Source organism: Wasmannia auropunctata, unplaced genomic scaffold (assembly GCF_000956235.1).
Source record: "Wasmannia auropunctata unplaced genomic scaffold, wasmannia.A_1.0 LD335650.1, whole genome shotgun sequence".
Taxonomy (NCBI): domain Eukaryota; kingdom Metazoa; phylum Arthropoda; class Insecta; order Hymenoptera; family Formicidae; genus Wasmannia; species Wasmannia auropunctata.
In genome coordinates, this window is record NW_012027240.1 from 115,388 (window position 1) to 130,820 (window position 15,433).

The following is a 15,433-nucleotide window of genomic DNA, read 5'->3' on the forward strand; positions in this document are numbered from 1 at the left end:
TCAGTTTTAACATTCCAACAAATTATTTTAATTATTCAATAAAAAATTATTTTCAGATCTGTTTTTAATAAAATTTTTAGGTCTTTCAACAAAATCGGTCTTTCCGTGCATAATTGGATATTTTTTCAATTTTACCTTTTATAGTATATGCTTTTCCATGTGATAGTTCAGAAAACATCACAGAGATCTTGTATCACACGGTTCATTAAAACAGCGTTATGCAGAAAATATGTATATCAAGAAAATGAAGTCAGGTATAGCATATACTCGCTAACCATTCCTGGAATTTTCAGAGAGAGATGTCTTCTGTGAAACGCACGAAGAGATATGAAAGCGTGTTCCGAATGGCTAAAACTGAAATGGTAATTAACCGCATCTATGTTTAAAATTTTCGCTTGTTTAATGTTTCGCCCAACATTAAGTTACCGCTATTACGCGTTGCATGTTAAATCGCAGAAAAAATTTTTTACATTTTTCATACGGCGCGTTACGTACGTTTGAGTATTACGTACGTGTGCGTTTGACCGTATAATACGTTTTTATAAATAATAAATCACGGTGAAGTTGTTAAAAAAATTGCCACGTTATCCTTTATTTTGTTTTAATTAATATATTTGAGAAAGGTGTGTAGAATATAATAAAATAACGAATATAAGTTATGATAAAATATTTTTGTGAATATATTGCATTTCATCATCACGTAGTATGCAGCTGGGGTGATTTAACGTTGGAAATAAAATAATTAAAATTTTTCCGGTAAATTTCTCCTTGTTTATTACTTTACTTTCGTCGTAATTTATTAGCATAGTTTCATTTTAGTTCATTGTAAAAAAAAGCGAAAAGATAGCAGGAAAAGAGAATCTAAAAATGATTTATACATGTCTTATCTCTTAATTCAATTAAAATTATTTAAGAGAGATATATTCTATTACGAATTATTTATTTATAATTGTTTTTTACAAAAAGATATTACAAATCTATAATCATTTATGTTAATTATTATATTTATATTTATCGTATGATTAATTATTATATTATTATTATATATTTATCATATTATTATTATTATATTTATCGTATGATTAACTATATACTTGGTACATTTTTAGAATAGCGAATTACAACTCGTTGCATGTATTATATATATATTTATATAGGAATCATCGAAAGGAGATATACAAGTTCTAACATTAATATCTAACATATAATTATAAGGGATTATCATCTTTGCTTCGATAATATCATAATGTACGATTAGACACTTTATTTAATAGATTTGATTTAATGCAGTTGCAATAAACAGGATTCATATAGCGATTAAATAGTAAGGACGAGTAAAGTAAACTTAAAAATAGTACACTGTCCATTCGCGGTGGGTTCGAGCGTCAAAAATATCAAAGGAACGCCGAGTGGCGCAGGTGTGGCATTCTTTCATTCAATTAAAATTTGTGACGTGCGATGAAAGAAAGCCCGAGTAAAAAGAGGGTGGTGAAGTGAGCAGGAGAAAATAATGGAATGTCAATAAAGGGACGGTGTGACGACGCGGACCAAGGGGAAGCCACTATATTTATTTATTGTAGCGCGGGTTTACGATTCAGAATAGCGTTGACGCAGTGTAAATAATAGCGCCCTGGTTCGGTGACGTCGGGAACACCATATCTTCGAGTTCCGCTCGGTCTTTTGTACTGTTCTGACACAGATACGCTCGCAGAGCCTCGACGAATTGCGGAACTCCGTTTTTATCGATGATAGCCACGATGCAACCGCCCCAACTGCAATAACGATTTTACTCTCGTAATGAAGCAATAAAAATGAAAAATAATATGTACGTGTATAACGTGAAATAATAATTGAATATATTTTTGATGTAATATCTGATATAGTTCCACGCGTCACAAAAGGCATTTTGTCTGCGTCTGGCACGGCAGAAAATTAAATTTACATGTAATTCATAGTTTGCCGAGTACATGTTATGTTTAACTCGGTGTAATAATATACTTACCCAGCCCCTGTGAGCCGAGCGCCGAATGCGCCGCAAAGTACGGCTCTTTCGACGAGCGCATCCACGCTAGGATGGCTGCACTCGTACAGTTTATGGAGACTGGCGTGGCTCTTCGACATCAGGTTGCCTAGATGTTGAACCTTCTCGTGTTTCATTATGCTGCCTTCCTCGTTTATACGGCGGAACGCGAGCACTCTGCCGGCCTCTGCGGTGTAAAAGCAGCGGTGCAGTTAATCGAGGCGAGTTTACCGGCCACATCGTGATAATGAACACCGCGCTTTTCGACATGATGATGATTCAGTATAACATTTAACAGGTATTTGCAGAGTGTTTAACGTGACGCTAATCGATTCGACGTTAATTAATACGCGCGCGTCTCATCGTAGAGTTCGCTGTTGGAAAAGGGACAGTTAAAATTGAAGAAAAAAAATTGCGTGAGTCTGAATTTTTAATATTTCGCGACCAGAACTTTATTTTTTGTTCTCTGTACGATTTTAAGTTTCTGCGGCATTTGATCAAGTTCGGGATCGGCTTTCAGAACCGTTTAGAAGTCGCAATCGACATACGTCCGGCAAGATAATTTATAGCTTCTAGCGCTTGTAGCGTGGAACAATGCATGTATATGATTGATCACCAAGGTGCGGTTTCGTGCACGACCAGGAGATGCCGTTACTTCGGATATTCGATCTGCAACTTTTCGCACTGCTTTTATGCTGTTGGTAACGAGAGATAAGATGGAAAATACTTAACTACTTTTATAACGCAGTTAATGGAACGAAACGAAGTTCAACTCCTAACTTTTTAATAGCCCATCTTCGAACGGTTTTTTTTTTCTTTCAATGAGCGTGAAATTCGCGGGGAAATGTAGCGTGGCCTTCGCTCGCGCGGAAAAAGTTAAGAATATATTGGCTGGTAAAAACAGAGAAGGGCTTAAGCTCTCTCTTGATTTATCGGATTTAAAATCGCGTTTTGCGATTTACTTGCGCATGAAAATTGATGCTTTTACCTTGAAAAACGTGCAGAGCCCGCTGCCGCAGCTTGAACGTTTGCGAGATATTAAAGGAACTGACGAGAGACGTTTTCTTCAATCGTTCGTAATCCGTACCGAGGCTCTCGCAGATCTACGGGAAAAATTTATATTCCATCGATAATGGCCCTGTGTGATTCGCCGTTAACGATAAGACATTCGCCCGACATTAAGTTATTTAACATGATTGAATAAATTGCATGGAGCATTTTTTTTTTAATCATCTTTCATCATCTTTTATAGCGTGATTTATGAAGTTCCCTTTTTTGTGGCGCGGTTTCTTTAATAATCCCTAGAACGATCTATGGCCTCCCCTTTCCCTCTCCACCTCCCGTTGAAAAACTGTGTAGGAGAAAATCATGGTCTCTTTATTTATTGCGTAATGTGTACCTCATCAAAAGTGTAAGGCTCTTCGTGCAGTTCTGTCATTACTATAGTAACCATCTCGTCCAAGTCCGAGGCGAGCCTCTCTTGAATGTCGATTAATCTTTGAACATGCTCCCAATTCATATTTCTTTTCTTGGCTATCATCTAAACACAAAAGAGAGATTTCACTGCTCGGTCGGGAGAAGGGAGACTGTACAATGTGGGATCGTAAATAAACAATAACGTACTTTCGTAAAACCTTTCCCATATCTCCTCTTACATTGTTACATTGGATGAGGAAGAATATCTTTTGGGGAGGAAGAAAAAGCTGAGGAAATAGAATTAGGGAAGGAATGAGTTAGAAAATGCCCTGAATAAATGCGAAGCGCATCGATCAATGTCCATCGAAAAAGCAACGAGCGCGAAACGTAAAACGTACGTCGGGAAAAGAATCTTATTCTTTGGATAATTTTTTTGCGCTTATTTTACGGATGTTTAAAGGATTTCGCAATATTGGAACCAAGAAGATTGATTCAAAGAAACTAAATCCAGAAATTAAATTGGATCGTACAATTGCGTTATGTTCTAAATTCGAAAATATATAATAAAGTTAATCCAACGAAAATTCCTTTTCTTGGAAGATACCACATTATTATGAAAAAAAAAATATATAAATACCTGTGCGGCTAATCGGCATTCCGCAACTCTGAGATTGTAGTCGGCGGTTGAGGCTTTGTTGTGATACGCTTGACTATGCGCTATTACGAACACTGCGTTCTCTGGCAATGTTACGTCGGTTGCACGCAGAGGGTTAAACTCTATCAACTTAGCTGAACCTTTACGAACGAACAGACAATATCGCGAAAAAAATGAGATTTTAGTCTTTTTAACATAATTCTATAATATAAAAGTCTCGTACTTAACTTCGTGATCAAGCAGTTCTGGCGAATTATAAATAGATTAATCCATGAGAGATTTTTCTTCGTATTTAATTATTTAAAATATCTTTTATAAAATTTTATTCTGATAATTTAGTTCGCGATATGATTAATAAAAGTCGAAGAATTACCAGCTTTTCCAAGAAAAGCGATGGCCTGGTCCATTCCGCCACCTTGAGTGCCGATGTGTCTCTCTGCTCGAGCACTAACATTCGCCAATTCATGCTTTGACAACTGACGCTATAATATACAAACAGCCTGAATAATAATATTTGAGATAATCAATATAAATTATAATTTATATTGCTATAATTTATATTGATAATTTATTAAAAAGAGGTAATAATGTACATACCATATAGAATACAATATAAAATATGTATTCGTGATCCGAATAAAATAACAGAGAGTTTGTGGAGTAAATTTAAAATGGAAACTGTCGGACAAAAGGAATCTGGTTATAAGATTTGCAGAAAAGATTTACACATACCAAGAAGTATATGTATTTAAGATGATGACGCACGAACAAAGAATTAAAGAAGTATCTCAAAGATTCGCGGTAGCTATGTCGCATCCGATATCCAGTCGAGTAAACATGAAACACGAAACTATTTCAAAAGAAATAGGATCTATATCCGAGAGTGCGGAAGAAGTAAGTAATGGAAGAGCGCAATACGAAGTAGTGATCGGTAGTTTGATTCACTCGGCCAAACACAATACCTTTCAGCACTTAGTACTTGTGATATCGACAAACACATCGCGATATCATTTCTACATCGTTCGTTAAAATACAAGTCTGCTGAAAAATCTAATTGGAGAATTATGCGAAAGAACTGCCGGCAACTTTGCATCAAAGTGGAAAACATTTCCAGAGCCAATCAAAGTCTAAAAATGTAATTTGTGAACTCTCGCTTCGACATTCACGGTTCAGCACACCGTTTGTTAATTATTTTTTTAGACGACATTATTAACATACAGTGACGTTATTTCGTAATACGGGGCGGAAATTATGATAATGCTAAACGTTTCGCGCGTAAGAATAATTAAATCGCTCACCTGACTAGCGTGCACGATCGAGAGGAGCGCGGCCGAGACCAGCGCGCTGGAACTGGAGAGGCCAGAATTAGGGGGAATGTTTCCCCATATCGCAACCAGAATTCCCGTTGGAACCGACTCCGCCGGGATTACTTCCAGCGCCCCTTTTACGCCGCACAGAAAATATTTGTACCACGCCGGCCCGCCCTCGCTATCACTAATGCAAGATCTGAAATGCGCGATTATATGCTTATAGAAATTTAATTTTAACGATGGGATTGCGAGGGGAATATATTATTAGAGTATTATCAGATATTTTATTTATATTTAGCCTTTTATACCCTAGTCTGTTATCGCGTAAAAATTAACGTGTACGTGTGTGACAGAAAAATCGGAAAATCGATAATGGTACGTTAAGCCTGTTACTTGAGTTATATTCTATCCGACGGTTGCGCGACATTGAATAATGAATGAGATTAAGAAAGTTCATATTATCTTCCTCCGGTATTATACCGGGAGCAAAGAAAGCGCGGAGGTAATTTAATCCAAACGAGAGCGCGAGGTTACGCGCGAGAGCACAATGTCGTTTGCTTTTCTTATATTACGCGTAGCACGAGAGGTCCATCGGTCATCCGTTACTTTTTTTTTTTACTTACCAGATTTTCATCGTGAAATAACAAAATCTCACATACATTTAAATTAATTTAATTGCAAAATGAAAGGGGATTTTATCTCATCAGCCAAATGCGTATGCACGTACGCTGTTGAGATAAATCGCACATAATTCTCGTTTCAGCGTCCATTAATCCAAGATGCCTGCGGTAAGGGATCAGCAGGCTTAAATTGTTAGGGGTCTATAAGTGCTTATAAGTGCCTGAGGCCACAACTGCGAGCACGACAGTGCATTATGGAGATATGTTACATTATATGCCACGTGCGGTGCAGTACACTGCAAGTGTGTTATATATTAGACGCGATGTATATCAAGCAAGATCTTAGTAAACTCGGGAAAGTTTTCTTCAAAACGAATGCATGTCACTTAGTTTCTGCAAATTATCATAAAGTTAATCCTCAAACTCGTCTAAACTATTAATTAGATAATATTACGAATAAACTTAGACTCTTATCACAAATTACACGCTCACCCGGTGTTCTCGAAACTGCATCGAAAGTCCTTGTACTTAGGATCCACGTTGGTGAGATGAATCTCACTGTCATTCGATAATGTCATCGCAACGAGGATGTCTTGTTCAATGGCCATTGGACAGACGGAATATCCGCAGTAATCGATGTGCTCGCCTATCAGATTCACTCTATAACAGAACAGAAATAATCGTAAATACATTTATCGTTACCAAAATAACTTAAATTATAGAATTTCTAAAAGCGATCTCAATAAAAACTTGAGTGCTCCGTTTCCAAAATTAAGATATAAATTTAGCCGACGATTATAGTATTCGTATGTATTATTATATAATATCTTATATAATTAATTTCGTGTTAAGTGCTTGCTAAGACTTAAAGGAAGGGCTTTAATTTTTCCAATTTTTTATTAAAATACAATTTACCTTCCTGGCACTCGAACGAAAAAGGAAGGCTTCACATTGTATTTGGAGGTGAAATGAGTGGCCAAGGTCTTCAATCGCGGTGAAATATCGGCGGTGGGTGTCAAGATAGGCACAAGGTCATCCACCTCGGCGATACGAGCCCCGTTAGCTTGATGGGACATTTTAACAGCCACCTACGTAGAGACATAAGAAAACCTTGTAAAACTTCGGAACGTTTCATCCAATTATTCCGAATGTTACGTGATAATTCGCATTATATCTTTTTGATAATTCCTTTGTGATAATCATTTCCATGATTAGCCTACATGAATGTATGCCGTTGCACGATTTATCGCATGATTAAATGCTTTGGTAACTTCGTTTGGTAATTACTGTTTCAAGTTGAGCTATACAGGAAATGCGTTGAATCTAAAACTTCGGAACGTTTCATCCAATTATTCCGAATGTTACGTGATAATTCGCGTCATATCTTTTTGATAAATTCCTTTGTGGTAATCATTTTCATAATTAGTCTATGAATTTATGCCGTTGCATTTATTGAACGATTAAATGCTGTGCTTTGGTAACTTCGTTGGTAATTACGATATTGTTTCAAGTTGAGCTACAGGAAATGGATTGAGTGGGAGTATGCCTGCAGCAATACAACTACACAGTTTCAACTTAAACCTCTTATTCTTGATATAACTATGATTACGTAACAAGAAACACATTCAGAAGGCATTATGTAATTAGCAATATAATATTACACAATTTCTCTTTACATATATTTAAATAATTTAAAGCGTATATGTGCAAGAATGTAGGTATAGTTGAATAGCTAATAAAAATATATAAAATATATTTTCAGAAATACATACACGTTTAAATAATATTTAATACGTTTGAAATGTATTAAGATATTATAAATTGCATTGTCGATGTGATTTTTATAACTTTATAATTTTTAGAAAAAAGGCGAGACATGCGAGAATATTTACAAGAAAATAATTGATAATTAGACGTGCTATCACCCCCGCATAATTCAAAAAGCGACCCCTTTTTACAAGATAAGGGGAAAGCAAGCAATAATAAAATAATAAAGTACATAATAAATTTTTCACGATTAAATCTCATTATCGTGTAAAGCCTTTATCTCTCGAGGCTTACTACCGGTGCTCTTATTCAAACGTTCATTGAGGCCGCGGAGTACGAGCTCGCCCTTTAATTCTGGGAATGGCATTTGATGGAAATGACGTTTAATATGTACACGCGGCGAAGTGGCTCGCAACGCGAACCGCATAACGAATCTGCTTCACGTCGTGAAATTAGTGACGAGTTAATACGGCATTATAAGCTGAATAAGATTTGTAAAGCCATTAATGTATGACGGCATAATTGCATTTGCTGCTGCCATCGGAAATCGAACGATCAGTGCCGCACAATATGACGATCCAATATATTGACCTAATATGTTTTATCTTTACGAGTTTCTTGCACTGAAGATATTTGCTCTCGTGCTGTCTCTAGAGGTACTGTAAGAATACAATAAAAATTTCTGTACGTTACAATAAACAGATCTTGTTTGCAGTTTGCATTATCCAGCTTATAAGATTGAATACTCGTTTCCTTTATCAAATGATAAAACGCATACGCGTATAAATGATACGATCTGTACGCGTACAAATAATACGAAATGTTATCATATTGATAACGTAATGTTATCAATATAATCGAGTATTGATACTTCAGAGCACAAGTATATCAAACTAATATTTTAGATTTGCACAAAGGGAGACGTTTAATAATTTATTAGGATTAATAAAGGTTAATCGATTAGTGATAAATGTTATTCTCTCCCTCTCTATCTTTTTCTATTTGTATAATGTACGAGTTTAATCACACGATAATCTAAATATGCTTGGCTTACATTCGCGATTTCGATCTGTGTTTTTAGAAACACGCTACGAATATTTAATATACAGATTATGTTTTCTGATTATATTCAGATTATATTTTATCTACAATTTTAGTATCTCTATCTGTAATTTTTAATTTTTGCCTTTTCTTAATCTTATAATCGATATTCACGGATCCAGTGGAGTCGCACTTTTTTTTTTAATTACGCGCCACATCTCCAGATAGCATTGTGAGAAATTGTTTGTAACAAATGTTTTTCACAATTTTCATAATTTGCATAATTTTATTACGAATATACATATATGTATTCGACAAAATTTCAAATTAATATGTATCTTTGCTTAAAATTAACGTAATTAATTTTTTAAAGGTCAAAATCCGAGGAATAAGATTACGTAACTTAAAATTATGAAAACGTTTGTTATAAACAATTTTTCGCAATGCTATCTGGAGACGTGGTGCGTAATTGAAAAAAATGTCCGCTGGATCCGTTAATATCGATTAGGGTTAAGGAAAGGCAAAAATTAATTGATTCGCAGGTCTAATATTGGATCTGCGAATAACACTTAAGGAAATTTTGAAGCGAATAACCAATTAGGGCTAATAAAAATGTGGAAAGGTTAACATAACAATATTTACGAGTTATAAACAATTGAAAATTAAATTATTAATTCAATCAAAAGTCGAATTGTTGTCCAAAATAGTGTCGGTCAGATATGAGATTTTAGCACACAAACAGATATCTCGGATAAACATTGGTGTCTTTTTTAAGTATCGGTATAGACCAGTAGATATATCTTATGACTTGTTATATAATAATACAGATGTTCAACAGAACATCTGCTGCTAATTGCAGTAGGTAGTAGATCTATCTACTTTTTATGAATAAGAGAAAGTTGAACGCGGATGCGACCGCAGGTATTGTGAAAGACTCTTTCGGTAAAAAATCATAATCATTTTAAAACTGATTTCTCTCTTTCTTTCTCTCTTTTCATAAATCAAAGATACCAAATAAAATAGAAAAAGTAATTTTTTCATTTAATTAGTTCCCGGTACGTATCAAAGATTCCGTAAAAATTCCTAGAATTAGAAGAAATTATAAAAATCCCATAGAAATTTCAGTGGAGCTCTGCTCGTTAAGGAAAAACGTTAGCGAATTATGACACAGCGTCGTCATCGTTCCACGTCAACACGTTTAAAGACTCTCCGGCCGGATATTACATTTTTCATTTAATACGTCGCACACACATTGGTGTATATTCGGAATACGCTTATAACGATGTTGGCGCACATTTAGCATACAATTTATGTTACATGTACTATAGAATTTCAAAAATAAACGAGCGCATTTATTGATAAAAGTGAGGTATGAATACGTATCATTATATCTAGCCGCTAGCGATACACGATTCGTAATAGCGCCGTTAACGATACGATGCGACGCGGGCGCGCGCGCACGATTGCTCGCGGGTGGCTATAGCGGCGCCGGCCCGGCTGTGCCGTGTCAGCTGTTCGTCTGTGAGGCACGCAGAAGGAAGACGGCGTGCTACGTGGCGGCGGATTTTAATAAAGCTCGGGATTCGGTGAAAAAAAAAACTTTGACAGGGCGGTAAAGACGTACCTTGTTCTGCGGGAGCTCGCGACGATCTACTGAGGAACGCGACGCGTTATCGCTGTTGATTAACCTTATCAACACGTGATGCGTTTTTTCGACGTACCACACCGACTCGTGGACCACGACGTGTTACTTATCGATCTGTCATCTTACGAGGTACAGCACGCCGTCGGATGAGTCGCTGTTGCGAGCGTACGGCTCGCCATACTGTCTGTAGTAACGCGTGGCGGGTTATTCGAACACGTACGTTCGTAACGAAACGTGGTCCAGTAGAGATCAGATCATGCTCAAGAACCTCATCAAATAAGATTTTGGCCGGCTTACCTCCGTTTGCGAGCAGGTGCCATAAGAAAGAAGAAGAGATCAAATCATATATGCTTTTAGCCAGTAGAAATCAGATCATGCTTTTAGCCTGTAAACATGAAATAATTATTTTTTTAAGCTCTTCTGCTCGGATTTGAAACACAGGAACTTATCCGCATTATTCCGCAAGTGCAATAATATCCAAGCAATGGGATGATACTGTACTCTTTCTAAATAGAAATTAGATATATTTAAATAAATATTATAATAATAATAATCTATTTCCAGTTTTATTCAAAGCTGTTTTTTCTCTTCTGTCATGAAATATTTTAATCTATATTCTTAATGGATATAGTATTAGGAAGGTCTAAGAAGAGAATATACTTTTTTTTAAATTAAATAATTATTTTCTGTTAGAAGAATGTTTTTAATCACTTGTTTTTCAGTAATTTTTAGAGGAAGTATTTTGTATTATACTCCTCCCCCCTCCCCCTGTGATTATATCGCATATTCCTACAGAAGTTATATTATCGATTAGAATAGTTAGCAATAGTACCAGCAGTCAGTATAATGCATCGTATGGTATCATGGCCAATGATTTATCTTCAGTTGATTTTATTAATAAAATTGTTCCCGAAGATAGCTTATCGATCAATGAAACGTATTTTCTGGTGCAGTCATTAGACTGCAGTCATTGAATTTTGAAATAACATTTGTGTTTTTTATTCCATCGATAAGGTAGAAGAATCGATGTAGTTGAAGTATTTGTGCCTCTATGCTGTAGATGATCTTTTTGCTCTTTTGTAATATAGTTTTGTAATAGTTATTCCGATTCATTTGATCATATCTCTTTTATTTGTGCCTAAAAAAATCAATTGCATAAAATTATAATGATTTATAAATGCTATTTTAGGACCTAAATTTTGATAAAGACTAAAATTATCGAGAGAGATAAATTGAAAATAATGGAGAATAATTTCAAATTTTTATTTTATTTTATACGAAAACACAAGAATGTCGTTTGTAATTTTCTTTCTCCCATAAAAGAAACTCGACGCACTATATTTTTGGGTTATATTAAGAGAAATCCCATTTAACTAAATTTTTCTGTCTCATAATCTTGTTGATACGACTGATACGACTATCGTGAACAAAGTACCGCAGTCCCGGGAATTAGAAAACGCGTTTAAATCTCACTCGTGCAACTCGCGCAATTTCGAAGAGAAAGGAGGAATACGTATTCCGAGAACAGCGCGGGTAGCACAAAAGCGTTCCTTATATCATTCTCGGGATTAAATTGCATTATCGGAGAAGATGGTAGGCAGTCAGCACACCATAATGTATGTTGCCCTCGAGGCTGAGTCGAACACGATCAGCCCGGGTGAAATGAACCGTTCAGAGAGTACTTCCCTGAATTTTTATGCGATCTGCCGCGCGCAGCCAATCCGAATTACTCCGACTTTGTTGGCGACGCTCGCTGCGGACGGATTCGAAATCACGAGAGGCTTGTTAATTCGCCGCGCCGTTCTCGAGTATGTTCCAGAGCAAACGAATCTATCCTCGTACTTTTTTTTTTGTTGAAAGAAAAACGCTCGGCTATATTCAAAATATATTGAATATGTATTCAAATCGATGTTTGCATTTTGTTATGGCTAAATGTCAGGACTGTCGTAAGTCGCGATTTTTTATTGTATACTCACGATTAAATCATTCATGTCAAATTAATTGTCTGTGACTTAAATGGATTAAAAATATTAAGAATTATGAGTGAGTTAAACATCGACGACGTTACACGTTATTCATATCTTCACCATTTATTTGAGAATGTTATCGCTCGAAAGAACATTGAATAATACTGGAGCAGTATAATAGAAGCACTGGAAGCGAGAACGAGATCATATAGCATGATTGAAATGTACCTCCGTATAACGTTGCGGAGCAGTTTCCGTGTCGTTGAATCCGCAGCGCGAATCGCGAGTCGATTTCATTAGCGTCGCATTTGGCGTGCGCCCGTCAAAATTGCAGAAGCAGGCAGGCAGGCAAGCGGGGGCTTAAGAGAAACTGCCATCGCCATCGTGCAGGCGGTGGTGAAAAGGGGAGTGGTTGGTGGTGAAATAGGAGCCGGTGGCTGCCGCTATGCTATGGTGGGAGAAACCGGGCCAGTAATCTCCGCTCACGGCTCCACTTCTGCGTAATTTATTACGACTTGCCGAGCATCCCGCAGGGTCGAATCCAACTTCGGATGGCGAGGCGCGCTTTCTCGCGAACTGGGGATTTATCGTAAAATACAAAATGAACCGTCGAGCGGAACAGCATTATGGAATCAGATACTCCTATTCATCTCGAGGAATAAAAGGGCGCGAAAATACTTAATGCAAAATCTAGCTACAGCATTATAATTACTCGTATCTTTACGCGAAGAATAAAATTTCAAATTTTAATTAAAATAATTGAACAAAAGGGTATCAAATTTCATTTTTACTTTTGCAAATGTAAAATATGAAGTTGATAGTAACCTAAACAAGATGGATTTCTTTATATAAGGATTTAGATTGTCTAGTCTCATCGCACAAGCACTCAACATCGAAATCTCAAGTTATATTTCGAAATCTCACTTTTACACGATCGTAAAATGTTTCGTATTCGTATCCGAACGTGATATAAAATTTCGCCGAGCGTAAGAACTTCGGCGTGGTGCCCACGGAGAGTGCATCCCTGGGTGAACCGTATAGCACGTATTATACGAGGGTGAGGGTGATCAACAATGGCGGCACGACCTCAGGAGGCTCCTCCGTTCTCCGTTCCCTGTTCCCGACGCCATTTTACGTTGATTACGATGCGGTTAGCTCCTTCCAGCCTCCCGCAACCCCTCGAGTCCCTCACTCCACTCGGACTGCCTTCCTTCCTTCCACCCCGCCGCCACCCTGCTGCTCAACCTCTCCGGCACCTCCTCGCCTAATTCTATTCCCCTCCTCTCCTTTCGAGGCACTTACACACAATCGACTCGACCAACACAATCCATGCTTGCCGGTCACCGTACTTAACGTTGCGGTCCGTCCTGCGAGAGGTAAGAACAGCTCGGCAGCACGGATCAGCGACTGATCTATGAGTCTTTGTCATGTTTACCGAACCGCCGGTCGGACATCTCGGCTTAGTCTCTTTCGTCCGGCCATATATCGCGCGAGCGTTCATGCTATACGTGTGGAATATTACCACGTGGCTCTCATATGTAGAGAAAAAGGTACAGAAGTGTGAAATACAAATTTCAATCAGCAAAGTATAATTTTGGCTTTGTCCAGATAATTGTAGAAACGATCTGTACTCTAGATAGAGAATGCCCTGGAAATTTCAGTAAAAATCTTAAAGTGATTCTTTCAGATTAAAAGTCGACTTTTTTCTTTCTGAAATGCTTTACGGCATAAAAGATATGAGAACGAGAGAGAAAAAAACAATTACGAGAAAAAAAAATTTAATAAGATACAAGTAATTTCCTGCTTCGTCGGCAGGTTTATTAAAGGCAACAAAGCTGATTTGCTCGGCACATCCTTTCTGGCATAAAAATGAACGTAATTTGCTTCGCTAACGACGATCATAACAATTTCACGTGACATACGACTTTAATCCTAATAGATATCCGGTCTTTATGACGACCTATCTTGTAATGGATAAGCTGCCCCTTAAGAAGACAAAGTAGGAATGGTATTCGGGGAAAATATGATGAAAGATATCTAGCAGATCAGACTCCAGCAGAAGCTATATAGATTGTATCCTTGTGTTAGTTTTTATGGAAGGCTATTTAATTCCTTCCACGCCATTACAGGCATTGGATGTAAATATTACTTATTCACTTATTATTATTATCTGGCTTAAAACTTACATTACCTATTAAATTACTAATTGTACGATAAATATATTTTATTTGATGAGAGAGAATAAAAATTAAATCAAATAAAAAATAACTCGCTCAATATATCGTTTTCTAGTCTTGTACAAGCAGAATAATTTTCAAAATATTGAAATTTTACGATTGCGTTATCGTTATGAGATCCACGAAGGACGGTGTTGCAGTGGCGTGTCTTAAACGTATTGTTGACGAATCGTGCTGGGAAGGCGGTCGTGGAAACTGGATAGCTTCCTACCTCGTAGTACACCGTAGTGGCGAGAGCAAGAAGCTCGAAGGAGGCTAGGGAGGGACGTGACGTGGGCGAGTTAGACAAGACGACGCGAGGACAAAGAGGAGAGAACCACGAGAAAGAGGCCGAAGATAGAAACGGATGATGAGGATGGAGACGGATATAGATAGATGTTGAAATCAGGATATATGTAGAGGCCGAGAGGTAGGCATGTGTAGGCAAAGGAAAGGGGGACGAAGAGAACGGCGAGAGAATGGAGTGAACGAGTGAAGAGGGGTAGATGTGCACGTAACGTGACGGACGTCGCCTGAAAGCTCGTCCGAGAGAGCGTCATGACGGCGTCGTCGTCGTTGGGGTTGATTGTCGCAGATCTTATTATCCCCCCTTGTTCTAAGGAAGCTACGGCCGCAAGTTCGTACGTGTGCATGTGTACGCGCTCGCGCACGTGTACATGTGTGTATGTGTTGAGCGAGCAAAGGGTAGGTCGCTGGAAGGAGGGTGGCGTCCCTCTTCGCCCTCCCCCACTGCCCCCCCCTCCCCCGCCACCCCC

General features: G+C 37.6%; 1 protein-coding gene across 2 annotated transcripts; it reads right to left on the reverse strand.

Moving 5' to 3' along the window:
• Positions 1–1,128: 1,128 nt before the first annotated feature.
• On the reverse strand, positions 1,129–10,587 carry LOC105456500 (N-acetylgalactosamine kinase). 2 transcript variants are annotated; one of them, XM_011700588.1, is made up of 10 exons: positions 10,454–10,587; positions 6,937–7,109; positions 6,514–6,681; positions 5,390–5,597; positions 4,465–4,573; positions 4,074–4,231; positions 3,420–3,560; positions 3,009–3,123; positions 2,003–2,207; positions 1,129–1,772 (listed from the first exon to the last, which is right to left on the reverse strand). In XM_011700588.1, the coding sequence occupies exons 2-10, from the start codon at positions 7,095–7,097 to the stop codon at positions 1,595–1,597; spliced, it is 1,443 nt and encodes a 480-aa protein (XP_011698890.1). In that variant the 5' UTR covers positions 7,098–7,109; positions 10,454–10,587; the 3' UTR covers positions 1,129–1,594. The 2 variants fall into 2 exon arrangements, with proteins under 2 accessions (XP_011698890.1, XP_011698891.1); XM_011700589.1 differs by having other exon boundaries at positions 6,937–7,131.
• Between the last annotated feature and the right edge of the window lie 4,846 nt (positions 10,588–15,433).